The sequence below is a fragment of the Staurois parvus genome, unplaced genomic scaffold, assembly GCF_062004578.1.
Source record: "Staurois parvus isolate SC_StPar_1 unplaced genomic scaffold, SC_StPar_1.0 ptg001111l, whole genome shotgun sequence".
NCBI lineage: Eukaryota > Metazoa > Chordata > Amphibia > Anura > Ranidae > Staurois > Staurois parvus.
The window spans coordinates 859,925-883,594 of record NW_028318907.1 but is presented as its reverse complement, the minus strand read 5'-3'; the positions used below and the strand labels follow the sequence as shown (position 1 = coordinate 883,594).

The following is a 23,670-nucleotide window of genomic DNA, read 5'->3' as shown; positions in this document are numbered from 1 at the left end:
GAATTTGCATGTTCTCCCTGTGACTGCATGGGTTTCCTGCGGGTACTCTGGTTTCCTCCCACACTCCAAAGACATGCAGGTAGGTTAATTGGCTCCTGTCTAAATTGTCCCTAGTATGTGTATGTATGAATGTGAGTTAGGGACCTTAGATTGTACGCCCCTTGAGGGTTAGGGTCTGATGTGAATGTACAATATATGTATGTAAAGTGCTGCGTACATTGATGGCGCTATATAAGTACCTGAAATAAATAATAATTAACACTGAGACTGCTCAATCTCTGCCTGCTTGGAAGATAACTCCATTATGGCAGCCTGGGCCTCCTGTAGCTCCCTCCTAAGCATGGCTATAACACCTTCATTCTCTGCTTCTCTTTGTTTTAAAGATATGATACACTGTTCCCTCAGTTTACACGTTTCTTCCAATTCATCCAATTTCTGTTCCAATGCACCATTCTCAGTTATCAAATGTTCAATTTCACCTCTTAGTTCCTCACACTCACAAACATTCGCATCTGCATCTGGGCCTAAAGTCTCCTCAGACTGTTGTCCACCTGGCACCTGTGGCAGATAGCTCTGAGTCCCCTGAGGCTGTAAAAATTGATGGCAGCCCAGAGGATCTCAGGGGTCTGGCTGAGGGACCGCTAGCGGTGAATGACAGGATGAGGTGTATAGGCAAAAGGAATTTGGTTTTGTACCCATATGTAAAGAAACAGAATGTTCTTCTGAAGTTCCCGGTAAAAAGGCACATTGTGTTTCAGTAAGTCCTGATAAAGACCAGTGTTGTGTGCCTGTATCCCCTTGTGGGATGAAGTTTTCTTTTGTTTGCTTCCCTGTCACCACAGATACCAGTAATGCCATTTTGGATCCTGGGCTGTGGAACACAGAGGAGGGACCACAGGGTGAGGGTTTAAATCTGACTCAATCTGACTCAGTAGCTGTGGCTGACGGCAGTTTCCAGTGGCTGTTACATTTGATGCCATCCCAGAGGAACTCAGGTGTGCCAATAGACGCTCTGCTGAGGACGGAGTAAAACAGTGTGACGTAGGTCAGAGGACAACCCCTAGTGAAATCCTTTCTCCTGTAACTTTCCCCTCTGTCACCACAGCTGCGGGTGCTGCCAGTGCAGACTCATTTCTGTGTGTTGCAGAGGGAAGTCTACAGGATGTTGGGGCAAATTCAGCCCAATCAGTGTCTTCTACCTCAGCAGCTGCAGCTGACACCACTGAGTACTTCCAGGCTGATAGGTCTGATGTTGGCCCAGAGGAGCTCAGGTGTTGTATTGACAGACGTTCTGCTGAGGAGGACAGAGTAGAAGGGTGTGGCATGGGTCACAGGATGACCCTTAGTGGAATAAAGTCTTCTCTGGATTTATCCTTTGTCCCCACAGCTATGAGTATCATGATTGAGGATTCATTGCTGTGCACAGCAAATGGAGGATCACAGGATGATGGGGGAACATTGACCCCATCAGAATCTGCTTTCTCAGAGACTGCATCTGGCAACACTGTATTCTCGTGGGCTGATACAGTAGGTTTGATGTCAGCTCGGAGGAACTCAGGGGTTGTGCTGACCAGTCTCTGGCGGAAGGAGAAAGAGCAGAAGTGTGGGAGACAGGTCAGGGGGTGGAGGCCCTGGTATCCAAGCCATGGAACCAGGTCCAAATCACCCAGGAATGACCTTATGCCAGGCTCAAGCATCTGGGTGTTGCAGCTAATAGAGAACCACCAGATGACCATGGCCAGTGGCTGAAAATGATGACAGAACACAATGACAAGTTTGCCTGTACCCTTCCAGTAGGTAGTTGGTGGCCAGTGGATGAAGTGGAGACGCAGGGGCGATCTGCTGGCCAGTTGTGATGCAGACCCTTTAGGATCATAACAAGAGCTGTACAGTAGCCCTCTCCTATCTGCAGGGGGACAGGCTGAAATGTCAGCGGTGCCAAGCTTTAATTGGGAGAACTCCCCCCCCCCCCCCCCCAACCTAGGGAACCTTCCATGTAGACGCGTTAGCCGACCCATTTAGGCTCAGCTATGCGTCATCTAGAAGGGGGGAGATGTGACATAAATGTAAGATTTGAGTAGCTGAGATGTGATTTGTAGAAATATGACATTGTAGATTTAGCTTCATTCCATGTTAATAATAGGATGGGTTCAGGATTGAGTCAGAGACATATGGTCACCAATTAGCATCTGAAAGGTCAGAGCATTGGCTAGGCTGGAGGTGACACCTAGATGCCAATAAAACCTTCTAGATGCCAATAAAACCTTGTCACCTATGTAGCCAGACTTTATCACCTTCTGGAAGTTTAAAGGAGAAACCCCAGATGTTTCGGCTTCAAAAATAGCAGGAGACCAGGAGTGGCTCCAATGTATCTGTCAAACTATAACTTATATCAGCAGATCAAAGGAATATATTTCATCTCTCATAAAAGCTAAAATATTATTTGCAGAGAGCTGAAAATACTTCCTTTTGATTGAACACACTGTAGGCTACATCTGCATGTAAAACTGTATTTGTAGCCTCTGTAGAATCCCAGAGAAACGCAGAAAACAGTTATATGGTGCCTGATTGCGACAACTGAACAGTGATTGGTACTGTCGCGATCGGACTGATGCGCTGGTGTAGGAAATTCAATCCCTGACTTGGTGATTCAAACTGTTCCTGGTCCAATCGACTTTGGGCATTTCAGTACCCAGAATGTCCTGTAGACTGGTACAGGAACACCCCCCAAAGTTGATTAGCCAAGGGCTAATGTCCAGCCTACGTCCATATTCCCATAAATTGAGGACCTGAGATATACACAGTGTGATTCGTACGGAGCCGGTTCTATTGACAGTCGGATCGTGGACTTTCTCTGACTTGCTCCAGTCGCAGGATAACTCTTGGTAAAAGTTTTATTTCTGTTTTTATTCCCTTTTATTTTATAGTCAATAGCCAATTGTGTGTCTTTTTGTATTTTTTGTATTTGCTGTAACTTTTTTTACTTTGTACACATTTTATGCACTGCCCACTTTCGGAATATTAAATCATAAAATTAATAAGTGACTTCTGGGTACTTAAGCTCAGGCTCATATCTCTGGAGAGATTATTGTATTGCAGTGTCTTTATATGCTCAGTCAAGTTCATTGCCTATCTGTATGCAATTGCACTGCGTGTTGGCAGATTGCATGCAGATTGTAAAGTAGGATATCTCTGTGTGAAAATTAAATATATAAATTGTGCCGCGCTCCTGTGTATAAATAATTACAATATTCACTATTTCAAATGACAATCCAAAGTAAAAAAAAAAAAACACAAATATGAAAAAATAATAAAATGATATATATATACTTATATCTAGTGTATAAAATACAATTATCTTCTGCTTATAACATCATAAATAAATACCACATACTGTGCTGGTGACAATAGTAAATAGTTATAGTGATAAAAACAATATATATGAAAAAGTGCTCATAGACAGTCCTCTTTCAATTTAAATTATGATGGTGCAATGCCGCTCCCATAATCCACGTGCAGTGTGATTTTATTATGCGCTCACCTCAGGTTTTGCCTTATAAAAAGGCAAAACTAGCTTTTTGTCCTTATAGGACTGCTGGGATGATCCTCCTGCTTAGGATATTCCTGATGGCAAATGGGATGATTATGCTCGATCTTAATCCACCTGGGATCTCTGGAGTGATTATGCCTGCTGCTGATCAGGATTTGATCAGGATTTGATGGCTGGATGGATATTTCGCTTTTTCTTCCAAAGGTCCTCCTTCCTCCTATACTGATTTCTCTCCAATATATCACAGAATGATTGTATGAAGAAACAAAACCATCATAGTGCTTTATCCTTTTAAAATTAAGGCTTTATTTGCTGCTGCAAGTTCCATACAGAGTTTTTAGCATAGGCTTCAGAGTAAGGCAGTTTCAGCCTGTCCTGCAGTTTCTGCTATGCTTGCCGTGATGTCAGAGTCCCTCCCCTACGCATTACGTCACCGGGTCACGTGACTTCATCAGGGGGATATGATTGGACATCACAACTATTGCTGCTATATATATATATGCCGGCCGCCATTTTATTGGAGTCCGCATGTGCGTGGCCATCTTAATGGGGTCAAATGTGTATGTTGCTGCACCCAGATTCCGACAGATGAAACTGTCAGTGGTATTTATTTATGATGTTATAAGCAGAAGATAATTGTATTTTATACACTAGATATAAGTATATATATCATTTTATTTTTTCATATTTTTTTATTTTTTTTTTTACTTTGGATTGTCTTTTGAAATAGTGAAGATTGTAATTATTTATACACAGGAGCGCGGCACAATTTATATATTTAATTTTCTCACAGAACACTGTCTAATGAGTAGGTGTGAGTGCCAGCGAACCACAGGTGTATCATACATTGTGTTTTGTTTTGTTTGTCAAATTAATTAATGGTATTAGTTTAGACAAACACCATAGTAGCTCACAAGTACACTCATTTATTTTTTTAGGATATCTCTGTGTGTGTGGTGGCCCAGCAGACCAGTCTGCGGATAAACTGTAGCTTGCCACCGTTTGTTGTGTGTCTGGTGTGGGGGTGTGTGGACAGTGGAAGAGTGATTAACACCGGGGTTCTAGCTTGTAGGATAGCTGGAGGAATTCTAGAAGGGTGTGCCAGTTGCTAGGCTGCTTCTCAACCCTTAGTGTGCACCAGATTGTATGTAAGGTTCGTATCTGACTGTGTGTGTGGTCAGCCAGCTGGATTGGAGTGGAGTCTCCCTCTAGTGGTGACCAGAGGTAGGGCGGTCTGTGAAAGTATATCACGGCTCGTATTATATATATTCAGATTAAGTCCCCCTCATTCCCTCTTACCCCAAGTCACGGTCGGACGTGCACGCCTCGGTTAGCTAGTTGCTGTGGGAGTGTGCGTATGGGTTGGATCCGTGACAGATTGGCGGCAGCAAGCGGGATCCGCTTAGTACAATAGTGCATGGTTTATTCATTTAACTCATGAACTAAAGGTTGGAAGCTTGGTAGAAGTGACTGACCTACAGAAGCTCACTCAGTGCATACCATACCCGAAGCCACTGCCCTCCAAGCCTGATTCCAGGCTGTGACATCTGGAGAACTCAATCTATGCTTGGTCATGCTCTTGACTTCCTCTCTGGAGAGGGGATAGCAACTCCACAGAGCAGGCAGTCAAGAGCATAACCAAGCATCTGTGGTTGCTATTTGCACCCCAGGTTTTTGAAATCCAGCATAGCTGTTCAGATTCTCCATAGATGTAACTAGATCTTTTTTAAATGACCTCTGTGTACTAGAGAAGAATACCTTAAAAATTATTGCTGCAAATCCATTTCTTTGGATACCTTCCACTTCCACTTTTAAAACTTTCACCATTCAGGTAAACATTCTCTGGTTCACCAGGGACCATTGGCTTTCTACGAATACTAGATCTGGAAAAAAAGAACAAAATATAACATGACATAGAAAGCTTATTATAAAGCTGTTTAGATCAGTGTTTCCCCTATGTTAGCATTGTGTCCACAGTAGCATTTGCGTAGGCCAGGCATGTCCAAAGTCCGGCCCGCGGGCCATTTACGGCCCGGGGGTCGGTTTAATACGGCCCTTCAACAGCCCTCCCTGCTCTGTGTAATGTGGCCCTCCCACGGCCCTCCCTTCTGTGGCAGACAGTCTTCTGCTTGAGAGCAGTGCGCATGCGTGACTGCGCCGCGCTGGGAGCGACAGAGGGCGGTGACGTCAGGGCCGGGCTTCCAGCGTGAAGTGTGTTTCTCTTCCCCTCCCGGCTGCCGAGCAGAGACTTCAGCTCCAGCTACCTTTTTCACCCTTCACATTAGTGCAGGTAAGTTTTTTTTTAAATTTATTTTCAATACATTGTGAAAACTCAGCTGTCAGTTGATCTTAATGTTATGAAATGAAAAGTATGTCGTTTGCAAATAACTTGGCATAAAATAATTTATTTGCATTTAATTGTAATGGTTCAAAGAATGTTCGGAAAAATGTTCGACCCTCCACCATGTTCACTTCATCCAATCTGGCCCTCTTTGAAAAAAGTTTGGACACCCCTGGCGTAGGCAGAGCAGAGTAGGACTGACCATAGAGGGATGACTTTGACGCAGTTGGCCAGCTTAAGCATGCATTGCAATATGTGTGAACTAAATATTCCTATTTATTGCATAGTTTGCTTGAAAGGGTATATACCAGTGTGCAGAGGATCCTTCAGAATTTCTGGTTTATTCATTTAACTCATGAACTAAAGGTTGGAAGCTTGGTAGAAGTGACTGACCTACAGAAGCTCACTCAGTGCATACCATACCTGAAGCCACTGCCCTCCAAGCCTGATTCCAGGCTGTGACATCTGGAGAACTCAATCTATGCTTGGTCATGCTCTTGACTTCCTCTCTGGAGAGGGGATAGCAACTCCACAGAGCAGGCAGTCAAGAGCAAGAGCATCTGTGGTTGTTATTTGCACCCCAGGTTTTTGAAATCCAGCATAGCTGTTCAGATTCTCTATAGATGTAACTAGATCTTTTTTAAATGACCTCTGTGTACTAGAGAGGATTACCTTAAACTTCTTGCTGCAAATCCATTTCTTTGGATATCTTCCACTTCCACTTTTAAAACCGTCACCATTCAGGTAAACATTCTCTGGTTCACCAGAGAGCACTGGCTTTCTACGAATATTAAATCTGGAAAAAATAGAACAAAATATAACATTACATAGAAAGCTTATTAAAAAGCTGTTTAGATCAGTGTTTCTCAACCTTTTTTCAGTCAAGGCACCCTTTAATATTATGGACAGTCCCGAGGCACCCCATTGTAAAATGGGATAACTCAAGACTGTCCATACTTTTAAAAGGGCACCCCATTCTAAAATGTGAAAAACTATTCTACTAGTTTTATATAATGCAGCAACATCCACACATGTAGGACATCCAACATTAGAGGTGATTTATTCTTCCAAAGCAAATACACTTCTGCACACTGGTACCGACTAGTATTCCAATGTTTCTCTTCCCCTCAGTTTTTCTCCATCACTGAGCTGATGTGACCCCACCACTGATGGAGAGGGGCGAGGGAGGGTAAAGTAGGATGCTGTGCAGGCAGCTGACATCTTCCTTATCAACTCATGATGTCATTGGTTGTCAGGACGCCGGCGGCTAGAAGGTCATAATGGTGAACAATGAAAACCTGTGGTTTTGTGTAAATAAAAGGCAGATTTGTTCCACCCGTTGGCTTGTATAATAGTTTTGGGCAATTTTTAGACATTTTGCCAAGGCACCCCTGAAGAAACCTCAAGGCACCCCAGGGTGCCTGGGCACCCTGTTTGAGAAAGGCTGGTTTAGATAATGATCACATACAGTATATAGTGGTTTTCCATACATTTTCTTTCTATGCCTTTTATAGTCAGGACTAAAAAATACAATACAAAAAAAAAAATTCTGTCAGGTGAGTATGAAACATAACGTGAATATTTTGTATGCTCATCTGAAACCACCAGGGGGTGCTGTAGCCTCTTTTTACCCATTTACCTGATCATTCATCTCTATTTTGCTGGAAGAAGTCAATTCTCTAACAAAAATGATAGATTCAGCCCTGAAAACACCGATCTAATATATGTTCTTCACAACAGATTTTGACTAATCTGTTTGTAGTCTTGATCTTATGATCTCTGAACAATCACTTAAGCTTCCGTCGTACTATACAGGTCCAGAGAGCGAAGGGTTTCAAGCGAGCTATAGGAACAATGCAGTAGCAGCCATGAACTTGTATTTTTTTCTCTTCAGCCAGCACCTGACTTAATGTAAAAGTGATGAGGATAGCAAGTGAGAGGAGTTCCCCTATCTCCTCTACTGTCTGTGAAGCCAGAAGTGCTCAGCTCTGTGCATTTCTGGTGTTAGAGCTGTCACTCCTCAGCTGCTACAATCAGGGGAGCAGCTAATTAAGCATGATCTGCACTTGATTAGCTTCATTGGAGGGCAGGAGAGATATTAGGGATCTAATAAACCCCTGATACCTCCATAAAGAGGACTTGTCACCTGCCCATGTTATCACATATGGGGCTTGTTAGCCCCCTTGTGATAACAAAAAAGTTAAATGAAAAAAAATAAAATAACAATAAAAGTATAATTTGAAAAAATGAAGTAGCTATGTCTCCCTGCACTCCCCTGCAAATATGTGTATAGGTTGCACACATGTATGTAATCAGCGATTGCACCACACATGTTATATATCACTGGGAATGTTAAAGTGAGAGCAATAATTCTAGAACCATCATTCACAGTTGATTCTAAACAGATAATCTGTAAAGGCTTTTAAAGCGTCTCCTATTGGTAACTTTGGGTCCCATCATGTTTTGTCATTTTGCAGGCACACACAGTTTTGAGGCTTGACACCTTTGGTATCTATTCACTCTAAACCACCTCATCTTTTATTATGTACAAAAATTGTGGATTACATTGTGTCTGGGTACAATAAAACTCATTTCAGTGTATTATCTTCTTAATATAAAACAATTGCTCAAATATTGTATGACATAACAATTGCAACTACTATTTATTTTTCTGTGAAGCCTCTGCTTTCAGATAACATATAATGTTCTGGAGGTTGGAAGTATAGCCAAAATTGCTGTTGCATGTGTGCAAAAAATGAAAAAATAGCTGTAGAAGGGGAACTAGTGAATAGCAGCCCTGTTCTCAGGAGGCGTACGAAGCCGCTCTCTAGCAGAGGAGATACAGGGGTGGATTTACTAAAAATGGAGAGCGCAAAATCTGGGTCAGTTGTGCATGGCAGCCAATCGGCTTCTAACTTCAGCTTGTTCCATTATGCTATGACAATAAAACCTGGAAGCTGATTGGTTTCTATGTAAAGCTGCACCAGATTTTGCACTCTCCAGTTTTAGTAAATCAGTACAATGCGTCCCCCACCAGTGCCAGACTGGGACCAGTAGGTGTAATAATAATGACTGTGTATTGGATTCACTGCTGAATTACCATTGCACTGGGTTGGCTAAGCAATGACATGCCCCAACTCTAAACTGAAACAGAATATTGAACCCCCCCACACTCAGGATAAAGCAACAGTGCAATCCACAAAGTAAACTGTGCAACCATATAATAAAGACCCAAAACCGCTGCTGCTGCTGCAAAAAAAAACAAAAACATAACACAATCGTAAAATAAATTAGAATTGATTGCAAGTCTGTGCCATAGTAGTAATTATTTGTTGCACAGCGCTGTGGCTACAGGTCTTCATGAAATATGTTGTACAAGGAGGGCTGATTCAATGGGCTAATGTAGAACCAAACCTCAAATGTCGGTTTTAGGTGAAGCTGATCTTACATTTGAGGAGTGGAACTTACACAGGTTCTGGGTAGAGTGTTCCATTAGTCCAGACCCAGCTTGAATTATCTTGTGTCCTGCTCAGTCCAATCCAGTATATGTTAGACTTCACAAGATTTAAAAAGTTCTGCAAGACAGAAAGACAAATAATTGAAATAAATGACATTTTTCACTTGAAAAACTCTTAGAACATTGCACTGAACTGGACTTGATTCCCATGGTGCTTTACACTTCTCTATACAATACATAATAGTTATCCATAAAACATTAAAGCTGACCTGCAGCCTAAAGACAATCAGTGGGCTGAACCTAAAAAAAAACCTGACAAATTCCTCCATCCACACAAATGAGGTGGATGGAGGAATCCGCCCATCGGTACATTGTATTTTGAGGGGCAAGACTTGCTACTGTCAGAATACATTGATCAACGACTGCAGCAAATAATCAACAAAAGTTTTCTAACTTCTAACTCATTGACAGGTGTCAAACAAATGACTTCTGCCAAGCAGGGGCAACCACACACTGAAATTCAGTCAGTTCCTGCCATCTATCTGTGAACATCTTCACCTTGTTCCTTCTCCCCATGTACATAGTCCTCTCCTCTATCTATAGATGGCACTCTCCTATCCCACGCTGGATTCCACAATATGTTCCCAAGAAGGGGTGGCAGCTAAACTAAGAGCCATCTAACTTCCTGTGTGAACGACCTCCAATAATAATGAAGAGTTCATATTTAGCATAGTCCCAACAATGGCCCACCCCATACCATTGGTTGTTATGATGAATCCATCATGGCTGCCTGGCATCATGTATGAACATGGTTTGCATAACTCATTTTGCACATGGAAGTAGTTTTTAGATTGAACTGTAGGAGTTATCTTGGGCAGACTGAAAATATAATCCATCCTGGACCTCCTACTTGTAAACAGTCTGTGTGATCTCTGAAAAGACCAATAGGTGTGAGCACAGTAATATGTGAACAATGACAACAGGAATACACTATACTGCCAAAAGTATTAAGCCAGCCCTAAATCATCAGGTTCAGGTGTTCCAATCCCCTCCATGGCCACAGGTGTATACAATCAAGCCCCTAGGCATGCAGACTGCTTCTACAAACATTGGTGAAAGAATGGGTCGCTCTCAGGAGCTCAGTGACTCCATGCGTGGTCCCGTGATAGGTGGCCACCTGTGCAATAAGTCCATCCGTGACATTTCCTGGCTACTAAATATTCCACGCTCAACTGTTAGTGGGATTATAACAAAGTGGAAGCAACTGGGAACAAAAGCAACTCAGCCACCAAGTGGTAGGCCATGTCACATGACAGAGCGGGGTCAGCGCATGCTGAAGCGCACAGTAAGCAGAAGTCGGCAACTGTGTGCAGAGTCAATAGCTAAAGACCTCCAGACTTGGTGTGGCCTTCAGATGAGCCCAACAACAGTGTGTAGAGAGCTTCATGGAATGGGTTTCCATGGCCGAGCAGCTGCATCCAAGCCTTCCATCACCAAATGCAATGCAAAGCGTCGGATGCCGTGGTGTAAAGCACGCCAACACTGGACTCTAGAGCACTGGAGACGTGTTCTCTGGAGTGACCAATCACGCTTCTCTGTCTGGCAATCTGATGGACGTGTCTGGGTTTGGCGGTTGCCAGGAGAATGGTACTTGCCTGACTGCATTGTGCCAAGTGTAAAGTTTGGTGGAGGGGGGATTATAGTGTGGGGTTGTTTTTAGGGGTTGGGCTTGGCCCCCTAGTTCCAGTGAAGGGAACTCTTAAGGCGACATTTTGGACAATTTCATGTTCCCAACTTTGTGGGAAGAGTTTGGGGATGGCCCCTTCCTGTTCCAACATGACTGCCCACCAATGCACAAAGCAAGGTCCATAAAGACATGGAGGAGCCAGTTTGGGGTGGAGGAATTTGACTGGCCTGCACAGAGTCCTGACCTCAACCCCATAGAACACCTTTGGGATGAATTAGAGCAGAGACTGCGAGCCAGGCCTCCTCCCCCGACATCAGTGCCTGACCTCAGAAGTGCAGTCTTCTTTAACCCCTTCACGCCTAAGGGTAAAACAAATCTAAATGCCTAAGCACAATTTTGCCACTTTGACATGTGTTAGTAAAACCGTACATATGTACTTTGTACATCCAAGTGAATTATACCTTGTTTTTTTTTTCAGGACAAATTGAGCTTTCATTTGGTGGTAAATGGTAATGGATATCTCCTGATTTTTTTTTCATTATCAAAGGAAAACTGGCCCAAAATAGTAAAAAAAAAATATTTTTTTTTATTTAGCTGTGTGTTTCTTGTTACGACCATAACCTACCACCAAAGAAAAACCCAACATAAATTCTCCAGCTCTTGACGATCGCAGCGATACCATATATGTGTGTTATTTGTTGTTTGTACCCGTAGTACAGCCCAGAAACATTTGCATTTTGTTTGTTTTTTATTACTTAAAACACACTGACACCATTTTTTTTTTAATCCTGACCTTTGACCCTGACCTTGACCCAAACACTTACCCTGGCACTGAACTAGATCAAACCTTGATCTAGGTGTTTTTTCTTTTATTTGTTAATATTTATTTATCTTTTTTTTTTTAATAACATTTTTTTTCCCTCTATGCCAGAAGAGAAAAAAAAACAAGGGGGGCTGGGCTGTACAGTGACTGATCACTGTGATAGCCAATCAGAGGCTATCACAGCGATCATGTGACCCGGAATCGGGAGTCTAATGATCGGGACTCGGGCTCTCAGTGACACCACGGTCTTTGTGCTCGGAGTGCGCTGTGCAGCACACTCCCAGCAGAAAGACATGTATGCAAATATGCGCCCCCGCAGAAAAAGCCCAGTTCTGTGAGGCCACATATTTGTGTGACGTCGGCATCAACAGGTTAAAATGATGGCTGCGCAGGACGTGGTGGTAGGTTGTGCAGGCAATGATGTCTATCAAAGTTTGTACATGTAGCGCTCCCAGTAGGGGGTACAGGCAGCCCTGCCATAGCAGGCCCCATCGAGTCTTAAGCTCCTTCCACTGTTAGCACAATTAATCCACACTCACAATTCATCATAGTGTGCCATGTGTGCTGACTCATTTTTCTCCTTTCAATTTCTTTCTTTCTCCGGTGGTGGTCCCGTATATTTAAGCCCCTGTACAGGGCCCCATGATTTCTAATGGCAGCCCTTTGTACACGTGCAATCAGCCATGTCTGCTGTCTCAACAAAACACTGGCCACTTAATAAATGACTGAGTGCATGCTCTACTGCCCATTACCTTTGTCGTCACCTCCAATTTGAAAACGTATAATAGAATTGTGTTATGGTCATGTCCAGTGGTGGGTCATGTTGGGGGTGTAGTGTTCTATCTATAGGGTGTAATAGAATTGTATTATTATGTCCAGTGGTGGGTCATGTTGGGGGTGTAGTGTTCTATGTATAGAGTGTAATAGAATTGTATTATTATGTCCAGTGGTGGGTCATGTTGGGGGTGAAGTGTTCCATGTATAGGGTGTAATAGAATCGTATTATTATGTCCAGTGGTGGGTCATGTTGGGGGTGTAGTGTTCCATGTATAGAGTGTAATAGAATCGTATTATTATGTCCAGTGGTGGGTCATGTTGGGGGTGTAGTGTTCCATGTATAGGGTGTAATAGAATCGTATTATGTCCAGTGGTGGGTCATGTTGGGGGTGTAGTGTTCCATGTATAGGGTGTAATAGAATTGTATTATGTCCAGTGGTGGGTCATGTTGGGGGTGTAGTGTTCTATGTATAGGGTGTAATAGAATTGTATTATTATGTCCAGTGGTGGGTCATGTTGGGGGTGTAGTGTTCTATGTATAGAGTGTAATAGAATTGTATTATTATGTCCAGTGGTGGGTCATGTTGGGGGTGTAGTGTTCTATGTATAGAGTGTAATAGAATTGTATTATTATGTCCAGTGGTGGGCCATGTTGGGGGTGTAGTGTTCTATGTATAGAGTGTAATAGAATTGTATTATTATGTCCAGTGGTGGGTCATGTTGGGGGTGTAGTGTTCTATGTATAGAGTGTAATAGAATTGTATTATGATGTCCAGTGGTGGGTCATGTTGGGGGTGTAGTGTTCTATGTATAGTGTAATAGAATTGTATTATTATGTCCAGTGGTGGGTCATGTTGGTGGTGTAGTGTTCTATGTATAGAGTGTAATAGAATTGTATTATTATGTCCAGTGGTGGGTCATGTTGGTGGTGTAGTGTTCTATGTATAGAGTGTAATAGAATTGTATTATTATGTCCAGTGGTGGGTCATGTTGGTGGTGTAGTGTTTCATGTATAGAGTGTAATAGAATTGTATTATTATGTCCAGTGGCGGGTCATGTTGGGGGTGTAGTGTTCTATGTATAGAGTGTAGTAGAATTGTATTATGATCATGTCCAGTGGTCAGTTGTATTCTGGTACAATGGATAACATAATATATTGTGATCATGTTGAGATGGGTGGAGATGGAATTATGATTACTCACCATTTCGTCTTTATTATCAATAATGGCCAGGGATGAATTGTGTAATTGACAGAAGTTCTGGCTGTTCCTCCATGTATTTCTCTTGTCTGAGATATAGTAACATTTTCTCCTGTATATGACCCAGTCATCCCCACAGTCTTCAGCTGGTGAACTCATTACCACTTTTGTTTCAGGTGTCTCTCCTACAAATAGATTTGTTTATTTTAGCCATTCTGTTTACTTATTAACTAACAGACAAACATTATTAATAAATTACAATACTATCAGAAGAAAATAAGATATTACAAAAATACAAACAGAAATATCAAACAACTAATCATTTGTATAACTAAATGTCAGCAAAGCGGGGCTTGTTTAGTATATAGAGGTGAAAGGTCCTATCAGAAAGTAGGAACGGCAATACTGATAAAGGGCTGCGTCACCTCCAGTAAACTTTAAAGTATTATTATTATTATAATACAGGATTTATATAGCGCCAACAGTTTGCTCAGCGCTTAAGTATGTTTATATGTGTGTGTTTGTGTGTATATATATATATATATATATATATATATATATATACACACTTTTTTATGTATAAAGTCAATGATCTTTTTTTTTTTCCTTTTTTGTGGATAGAGTGGCAAGGGGTTAAAACATCTGCCAAGTCTTCATTGCTGTCTATCACATCCCCTATGGGGTGATTCACCCTATCCATTTGTCTTGGTAACACAGGTATTGGGACAGAAAGTTCTGGGAATGTATCATTGTTGAGCTGTCACCAGAGCAGTAGGTGTGGGGAAATCTTACAATGGAAATGCCTGTGCAGGTAACTACTGCCTATCAGGGTAATTCCCCTCACTTTGGAGAGATTTCCTCTCATTTCCTTCTGCATCTCTGTTGACAGGAACTGAAGGGAAATCTCCCCAAATGAGACACAGACAGAGGTTTTAACTCTTTCCTACTCTGCCTCTAAAAATAAAATAAATGTCTATATATACACTTTACAATAATACAACAACCAGAAATTGGTACAGTATATATATATCTCCATCCTAATTGGTTATACTGCTCTCAGTGATGGTTGTGTGTGCTGTGTTCTGTTATTCTTTCCCTGCCAAAGTGGAAATGTCAGCCCAGGGTCACGCTGTAAGGTTCCCATAGAGACTGCCAGAGCTCATAGGTAATAACTGACACTGTCTGGGCTGCTGGGGGAGGGTAATTCCCCTCACTTTTGGAGAGATTTCCTATCATTTCCTTCTGCATCTCTGTTGACAGGAACTGAAGGGAAATCTCCCCAAATGGGACACAGGTGGAAAAAAAAGTAAACTGACAGAGGTTTTAACTCTTTCCTACTCTGCCTCTAAAAATTAAAAAAAAGTCTATATATACACTTTGTGGTAATAGAAATAGCGCCACGGATGAAAATAGAGGGCAATCAAAATGAGCTGCAAAACCTGGCCTATAACATGTATAGTATATGCAAAAATTCAAAAACAGGTTGCGCTTAAGTGTATACAAATCAATATGTGTCAAACAAAATAAAAAAAAATAAAATATAAATAAGGTCCAACAAACAAAAAGTCCAAAGTGTTTGTGGTATTAAATAATCAATTGTATCCAAAAAAATATATCACAAAATGAATCCACCACCAAAATCGGTTAAATAAAACTCACCAGAGCAATATGCTGATCGTATGACAAATCAGCATATAGCGCTTGTTGCTCTGGGAGCGATGATCTGTATATGATCGAGGCAATACTGGAAACTTTTAAGGCTGAACTCCAAGGAGTGATCATCTGCAGGACTGAGTGTCTTATATATCCACTTCAAAAACTTTAGCCACCACACTATGAGATATTCAGACCGCCACCGGGAAAGAAAAGTAGAGACTCATGGTGCAGTACACAGTAAAATCATCAAATTTAATAAAATAATGCACTTACAGCAAGTGGTGTCTAAACCAACACCAGTATAAACAGCGTGTTCAGTAAAACAAGGTGAACGCAGACCCAGCCTGGCTTGCGCATGCGCCGTACCAGCAGACCGGGAGCGTCCTGACGTCACATCCGAAGGCCCCTTCCTACGCGTTTCGTCATCGTCGCCCTCACGAAGCGGATGGATGTGAGCCGTCAAAGCTTAATTAAATATTCACTGCACTAAGGCGGACAGCTGATCTATAATGAGGATTAATTCCCCACACACTCCAATCTTAATATCTAGCTTCCGCATAAATAAAAAATATACCAAAAAGACCAGGGGAAAGCCTATATATAGGATAATAGATGGCATGAATTGATCTACAATTGCCAGACAAAAATAAATATATAAAGTATTGGACATTTAAAGGGCCAGTATCAAATGAATGTATATAGCATTAAAGAGAAACAGGGGTTCTGAATGAAAAAGAAGCTAGATATTTGTTGATAAAAAATCACAAAATACCTACTATTTACCAAAAGTGCACAAAAATCAAGAGAAACCACTTGGTAGGCCTATAATTAGTGGGATTAATTCTCTTTTTGCCAGAGTCGGCGAATATATTGATTTTTTTCTTCAGGACATAATTATGAATAATAGATCATATTTAAAGGATAGTGGTCAACTTATTACCATTTTAAGATGTTTGGATAATTTAAAGGACTGTATCTTAGTGACAATTGATGTAGAGTCGCTTTACACTAACGTCAATCAGAAAGACAGGATTAAAGCTGTAAAATGGGCCTTAAGATATAAATCCAATTTAAAGAGAGCTGAAAGAAGCTTGATTATTGAACTATTAGAATTAGCCATGAATAATAACTTTTTTTGGTATAAAAAACTTTTTTCCAACAATGCAAAGGTGTTGGAATGGGGGCTAAATATGCCCCCAGGGTGGCTAATTTGGTGATGGACAAATGGGAGGAGGAATGTATCTATGGCAAGTGGCCAGAGATGGCGCTATATAAGAGGTACATTGATGACATCATTATAATATGGAATGGCACCCAAGAACATCTTAATACCTTTACTGAACATATTAGTAACAATTTGTATGGTCTAAAATTTATGGTGACAAGTGATCTGAACCAAATAAATTTTTTGGACCTTATATTATACAAATGTAATGGTGGTATTTTGACAAAACCCTTTTTCAAGGAAGTTGACGAGCCAGTTCACGAGGATAAAAAGGAATTGTATTGAAAATGCAGACTATATTAATCAAACGAATATTGTAATAGAGAGATTCACTGAGAAAGGTTATGATAGGATGTTTCTTCTCAAAGAAAGAAATCTCATCAGTGATAAGAATAGAGAGTCCCTTTTGAGTATAAAGACACCTAAGAAATTTGATAACAATATAAGTTTTATCACCAACTATAATATGCAGTATAAAAAAGTTGAATGAATTTTTAAAAAATATTGGCCCATTTTGTTACAAGATGACATTCTGAAGGACATTATTCCTGATAGACCGAGATTTGTTTATAGAAAAAACAGGCCCCTAAGGACAAGAATTGCCCATAATGTCATTGATCCCCCTAAAAAAGTAGATTTGTTTCCTGAATTAAAAGGTTTTTTCTATTGCAACAAATGTAAAGTTTGCAGAACAGTTCGTAAGGATTCCAAGAAAAAAAGAAAATCTTTGAACTCCTTTTGCTCCAAAAAAGAATATAAAATCAATTCCTTGATAACCTGTAACTCCTCACATGTAGTCTACATTTTGGAATGTCCATGCCACCTCCAATATGTGGAATGAACAGGGAGATGTCTAAAAACGAGGATAGGTGAACACATTGGTAACATCAAAAAGGGGTTTGATAAACATAGCGTATCAAGGCATTTTAAACTAAAGCATAATTGTGATCCTAGCCTATTGACTTTTTATGGTATCGATATGGCTAAACCACATTGGAGGGGTACTGATTTAAATAATGAAATTTCCAAGAAGGAAACCTACTGGATTTATGAACTAAATTCCCTTAAACCCAATGGGTTGAATGTGGATATTGATCTTAACTGTTTTCTCACAAATTTTTAATTTTTGGGTTGATGTATTATCATGACAAATTGTGTTATAATAATGATTTTCTTAAACATTGGAGTTCCCCTTTAATGCTGCAGATATATACATTTTTCTGCTACCGGCCCTTTAAATGGTTGATTTTGGTATTTTATATAATATACTTTTTTCTTTGTAATGGTAGATCTATTTATGCCATTCATGGTCTATTTAGGTTTTCTCTTGGTCGTTTTGGACATTTATTATAGTTTGGATGCATGCGGAGGCCACCTACTATAATTAGATTATGTGGCAAATTAATTTTCAATACTAATCAACTGTCCGGTTTTATTACATTTAATATTTAATAAAGTTAGATTAAATATTGAAGATTAAAGATTAGAGATGTTTCTACTGTTGGGCCGAGGCATTATTATGTATTATGGGTTATATGTTTTGAGCATTGGAGTTCCTCTTTAATGCTATATACATTCATTTGATACTGGCCCTTTAAATGTCCAATACTTTATATTTTTATTTTTGTCTGGCAATTGTAGATCTGTTCATGCCATCTATTATCCACATAGGCTTTCCCCTGGTCTTTTTGGTATATTTTTTATTTATGCGGAAGCTAGATATTAAGATTGGAGTGTGTGGGGAATTAATCCTCATTATAGATCAGCTGTCCGCCTTAGTGCAGTGAATATTTAATTAGGCTTTGACGGCTCACATCCATCCGCTCCGTGATGACGACGATGACGAAACGCGTAGGAAGGGGCCTTCGGATGTGACGTCAGGACGCTCCCGGTCTGCTGGTACGGCGCATGCGCAAGCCAGGCTGGGTCGGCGTTCACCTTGTTTTACTGAACACGCTGTTTATACTGGTGTTGGTTTAGACACCACTTGCTGTAAGTGCATTCTTTTATTAAATTTGATGATTTTACTATGTACTGCACCATGAGTCTCTACTTTTCTTTCCCGAGTGGCAGTCTGAATATCTCATAGTGTGGTGGCTAAAGTTTTGAAGTGGATATATGACACTCAGTCCTGCAGATGATCACTGCTTGGAGTTCAGCCTTAAAAGTTTCCAGTATTGCCTCGACCATATACAGATCATCGCTCCCAGAGCAACAAGTGCTATATGCTGATTTATCATAGGATCAGCATATTGCTCTGGTGAGTTTTATTTAACCGATTTTGGTGGTGGATTCACTTGGTGATATATTTTTTTTGGACACAATTGATTATTTAATACCACAAACACTTTGGACTTTTTGTTTGTTGGACTTTATTTATATATATCTTTTATTTTTTTATTTTTATTTTGTTTGACACATATTGATTTGCATACACTTAAGCACAACCTGTTTTATATATACACTGTACAATATAACAACAACCAAAAACTGGTGTATATATATATATATATATATACATATATATATATATGTACCTGAATCTCCATTCCTAATTGGTTATACTGCTCTCAGTGATGGGTGTGTGCTGAGTTCTGTTATTCCCATCCCCCGCCAAAGTGGAAATGCCAGCTCAGGGTCAGACTGTAAGGTCCCCATAGAGACTGACAGAGCTCAGAGGTAATAACTGACACTGTCTGGGCTGCTGGGGGGGAGTGGGTGGGAGGGGGGTAACCTATTAATTAATAAAGGCTTTACACCCCGTTCACATTGGTGCGACTTGGCATGCGATTTGCTTGGCCTGCGACTTGCACATCGCATGCCAAGTCGCACCCTATTGTCCGCAATTAGAGCGGTCATATTGGTGTGGTCCCGACTTGGTTGGAGCCGTCCCGATTTCAAAAGTAATACATGCGCTACTTTTTGTGCTATTTGCATAGCCATCTGTATCAGATGTCTTGCAAATCGCACCTGAAATCGGCAGGTCCCTCGACTTTGAAATTTCAAAGTCGACCTTGATTTGAACGGGGGGGTTAGTTCTACATTCATGAAATCCTGACATTACCTTTGTTATAAAAGGTTTTCTCAGCTTTGGAATCTATCAATGAACTCAGGCAAGAGAAGGACAACCTCTAGTGGGGTCTTACATCTGAACCTCCTGCCATGGCAGGGAGAGAATACAAGTAATCTAATATAAAGGACTCTCCAATTCAAGAGTGAAAATTCATATTATTACAAATACATTGCCCATTGGTGAGTGGCTCTGTTAAGGGAATCCTCAATACTTTCCATTGTGTTCAGGTTTTTTATGGTGACACGTTAAGTGGTCAGTCCACCTAAAACTAATATTTCATCTGAGAATAGATACAGACATGCCGCATCATCCACTGGGGAGCCATCAAACCATGTTCAAGCAGAAATCCATTTTCTTTCAATTTTCTTTCAAATTTCCTTGTTCACTAACATAAGTAAAAATTCCCTTTAAAGGTGAGTATGCTCTACTCCTTTAGTAAACTGTGGTCACCGTGTATCTGTTGTGAATTCCAGTGGTACAAATTATGAAAATACCTTTTGATCTTTCTGAATATTCGGAGTCCTTGTCATTTCCTTTAGAAGCTGTTAAAAAAAAGCACAAAGAACCGTATATCTATTGTGTAAACTGCAAGTCCATCAACCCACTATGTAGTGGAGATAAACAAGGCACACATGATTATGGTCCAACCTGTGTGACAACCATGGCTCCCTCAATAGATACCATGGAGAAATGAGTGAAGACATGAAGTTACAGCAGGAGGTGTGTTATTTGCAGGATCACCATGGGAAAGTAAAGAGAAGAAAAAAGGAAACTGATGTAGCCACCACATCTAAGGGCTGGTAAGCTAAAATAAATAAATATTTATAATTTTTTGGGTGGGGGATTAGATATCATTTAAAATCAACAGGAAGATCAAGCAAAGCATACACTAGTAGACATTACTTTTTTTTAAAAATGTTGGTACAATTTTCAAAATATTAATGGGGTCAAATCAATGTTTGTTTTCAACCTAAGTGACAAGAAAATTTGGAGGTGCAAGATGGAAAATTCTTGAACAAACAAATTTCTAACAGCGATGTGGTTTCTGTTTGGAAACTCCACTCATTCCAATATCGAATGGTAAAAGCAAGCAACATTTTGAAGTACTTTCGAACAACATTTATCAAGTCATCGAATGTTCTGAGAATTTTCATATGAATGTCTTTGAGAATATTTGTAAAAGAATCTACTAGTGTATGGCCAGCTTAAGAACTCCAAGACAGGACAAATGAAAATGGTGGCACAATCTGCCGGCTTCTATACACACACTAGAGGCATTTTTTTTGGATGTAGCCTTTCCTCATCCTTCTTAGAATATACAAGAATACACACACATTGTACTATTAGCAGCAGAAATTTTGTTGGATTAGAATTGTTCTTTGAAATATTGATTTTCCTTGTCAGATTCTGCCTTGTTTTCTTATTGATAGAAATTCTGTAGAGTTGGTAGAAAATCAGACTTACCACTTGCAGCCAGAAGAACAACAAGGATGATGATCAGAGTTACTGATGTTGCTGGTCCAATTAAAACATAGAGCACAGGAACTTTCGTTGACCTGAATTTCTGGCAAACTCCTAAAAACAATACAGAGATCAGACATTAGAGATAAAGAAAAATCTGATATGTATTCTTATTGATGTAGAAATCAGCAAGAACATAATGGAGTCACAGATGAACACAACACATCACATGGTTCTTGTAGAAGAGCTCAGAGTGAATGGAAGTCATTGTATGCGGCTTGTATGTTACATGGAGAACATCAACACACACAGCAGCTATATAAAGTGCCTGAAGGATGGGGGGCTCCCAGTGAGCCACCCCCTCCTGAGGCCTGCAACCCCCACCAGCAAGATTTTCTGGCTCCCCACAATGTTACTTCTTTTCCTCCAGGGCAAACATGGACTCATTGCTCTCTAGTGCCAGAACATCGGACTTGTGCTAGCCCTTACAGGTCTTGTATTTCCCCAGCTTGTGACAGGTCAATAAAAGAAGAAGCAGTAGGCCTAAGATCTCATCTCTCACTTTGTTCTCTCCTCCTATCAGCATGCTTCTTGTCAGCACATGAGACAACGATTTGGCTTCCTGTGTTGTGTCTCCCTGTCCCAGACTGAGCTCCGTTGTAAAGGGACTAGCAGAGGCTGATACCAGGCCAAATTCAGGTATTTACATTTACTCAGTGACGTATAAATGAATAGAAATCTTCATTAGTTTGTGTATTTTAAATATTTCTGGAGTTTAGCCTTGAGGGAGCTTAGAGGAAAGGAAAATGTCAGAGACAAGCATGTATACGTGCCCTAGAGCGGATGTTGGCAAAATTATCACTCAATGCTTCTTTGTCTCCTGGGCATTCCTCTAATGGCTTGTATACTCCTACAGTAACTGCCAGAGCTTGAATTTCATACTTAATAGAAACCTGAACTGAGCGTACAGAGGTGTCATTGCTGACTAACATCTGAGAATGCCGGTTTCCTGGCTCTCAATATACTTTTGAGGCAAGCATGAAGTCAGTGAGGTCATATCTGGTCTGCGCACTTCTTCATATCTGGTTAGCACACTTCTTCATATCTGGTCTGCGCACTTCTTCATTGTTCTGGAATGAAGACAAAAGGTCCGCCGAACACCATTTTTAGAAGGAGATTAGCAATGGCAGCCTCTGTGTCTGCTCAGGTTACAGAGTTACAGTCAGAGAGTCTGAAGGTATACAGCTTCTGCTGTGCTGTCCCTTTAGAAACCCATCAGGGTCCCTGAATCCTTAGTCACGGCTGCCCCTGTAATAGATGTTTACTTTTAAAACAAATATTTAATACAAAGAGTAATAGATATACTACATCAATTTAAAAACACAATCTTAAAAAATAATGTTTAATTAACCACTGACCCAAAACTAGTATTGGTTCTCTTTTATGTGGGTCCACCATCAGATTCATCATTTGTTACATGCATTATAAGTGATGTGTCACCATAACACTTCCAGGTGTTTATTCACAGAGATCACAGTACTCCCCTGACAATGCCTTCATCTGCTTCTCTCTCCCAGTAAGGATGGAGCCATGTTTGTTCAGCCATCACCCAGGGCCTGGACTGAGATTCAGGCTCAGAAATGACACCATCATGTAAATCTTGTCTCCAGTGTCTAAGCAAATCATCTCCTGCTGCAGCCTCTCACCTTGTGACTTTCTACAGTTACAATGTTGTGGTCTGTTCACTGGAGGGGGGAGAGACTGAGGAAATGCTTCCTCCTGTCTGCAGCAGACTGATGACATCATCTCAGCCTGAGGAAAGTCATTGGACTGGAGCTCAAGATCAGATTTTAAATAAAAAAGATGGAGATTTGTTTGAAATAATATATAGTGGTGACAGTATTATATATTTGGTGACATTTCAGAAATATATCCATGCAAGGTCCACTTCAAATGATCAGATCAACCTGTGGAAATGTTTTGTTACACAGTTGTGTTCAGAATAATAGCAGTGTGTTGAAAAAAGTGAATAAAGCTCAAAATCCTTCTAATAGCTTCTATTTCTATATACACAAATGCATTGGGAACACGACACATTCTATTCCAAATCAAAACATGAAGAAAAATAGATCAAATTTGTGTTGTTCCTCTAAAAAAATTGAAGAAAAGTGTATTTTAGACGGTTCAAAAAAATCGCAGTGTTTGTATTCTTCTTTACAAACTGAAACATTCACTATATAAACTGAGAAATGTTTGAAGATTTTGCTTTCCTTTGAATGACTTCATGAATATTTGGTTGTAGTCGCACTGTTTCTGAGAACTGCTGTACATCTGTGTTGCATGGAGCAGGGGCGGACTGACAACTCATGGGGCCCCCCGGCAGTAGGGGATCATGGGGCCCTTGTGTCCTTGCCCAAACTC

The 23,670-nt window shown here is 40.6% G+C and overlaps 3 protein-coding genes across 5 annotated transcripts in view; 1 reads left to right on the top strand and 2 right to left on the bottom strand.

The window, feature by feature from the left end:
* LOC149440130 (C-type lectin domain family 2 member B-like) overlaps nt 1-23,670 on the top strand; it is a 344,322-nt gene that overhangs the window by 193,573 nt on the left and 127,079 nt on the right. The gene's annotated exons all lie outside the window — the stretch shown is intronic.
* LOC149440131 (C-type lectin domain family 2 member B-like) overlaps nt 1-23,670 on the bottom strand; it is a 194,889-nt gene that overhangs the window by 156,068 nt on the left and 15,151 nt on the right. The window lies entirely within an intron of this gene.
* On the bottom strand, nt 256-22,241 carry LOC149440132 (uncharacterized). The gene is made up of 6 exons (XM_089658896.1): nt 22,079-22,241; nt 21,256-21,363; nt 13,838-14,019; nt 9,360-9,466; nt 6,564-6,687; nt 256-588 (listed from the first exon to the last, which is right to left on the bottom strand). The coding sequence occupies exons 1-6, from the start codon at nt 22,239-22,241 to the stop codon at nt 256-258; spliced, it is 1,017 nt and encodes a 338-aa protein (XP_089515022.1).

Excerpts from the sequence above, each read along its gene's own strand:
- LOC149440132 (XM_089658896.1), bottom strand. The coding sequence starts at position 22,241 with ATGTTAGTCAGCAATGACACCTCTGTACGCTCAGTTCAGGTTTCTATT. Across the intron at positions 14,020-21,255 it reads TGTTGTTCTTCTGGCTGCAA|GAGAGACACCTGAAACAAAA; the intron begins GTGGTAAGTCTG and ends ATCTATTTGTAG. Across the intron at positions 6,688-9,359 it reads ACACTCTACCCAGAACCTGT|ATTTAATATTCGTAGAAAGC; the intron begins GTAAGTTCCACT and ends TATTTTTTCCAG.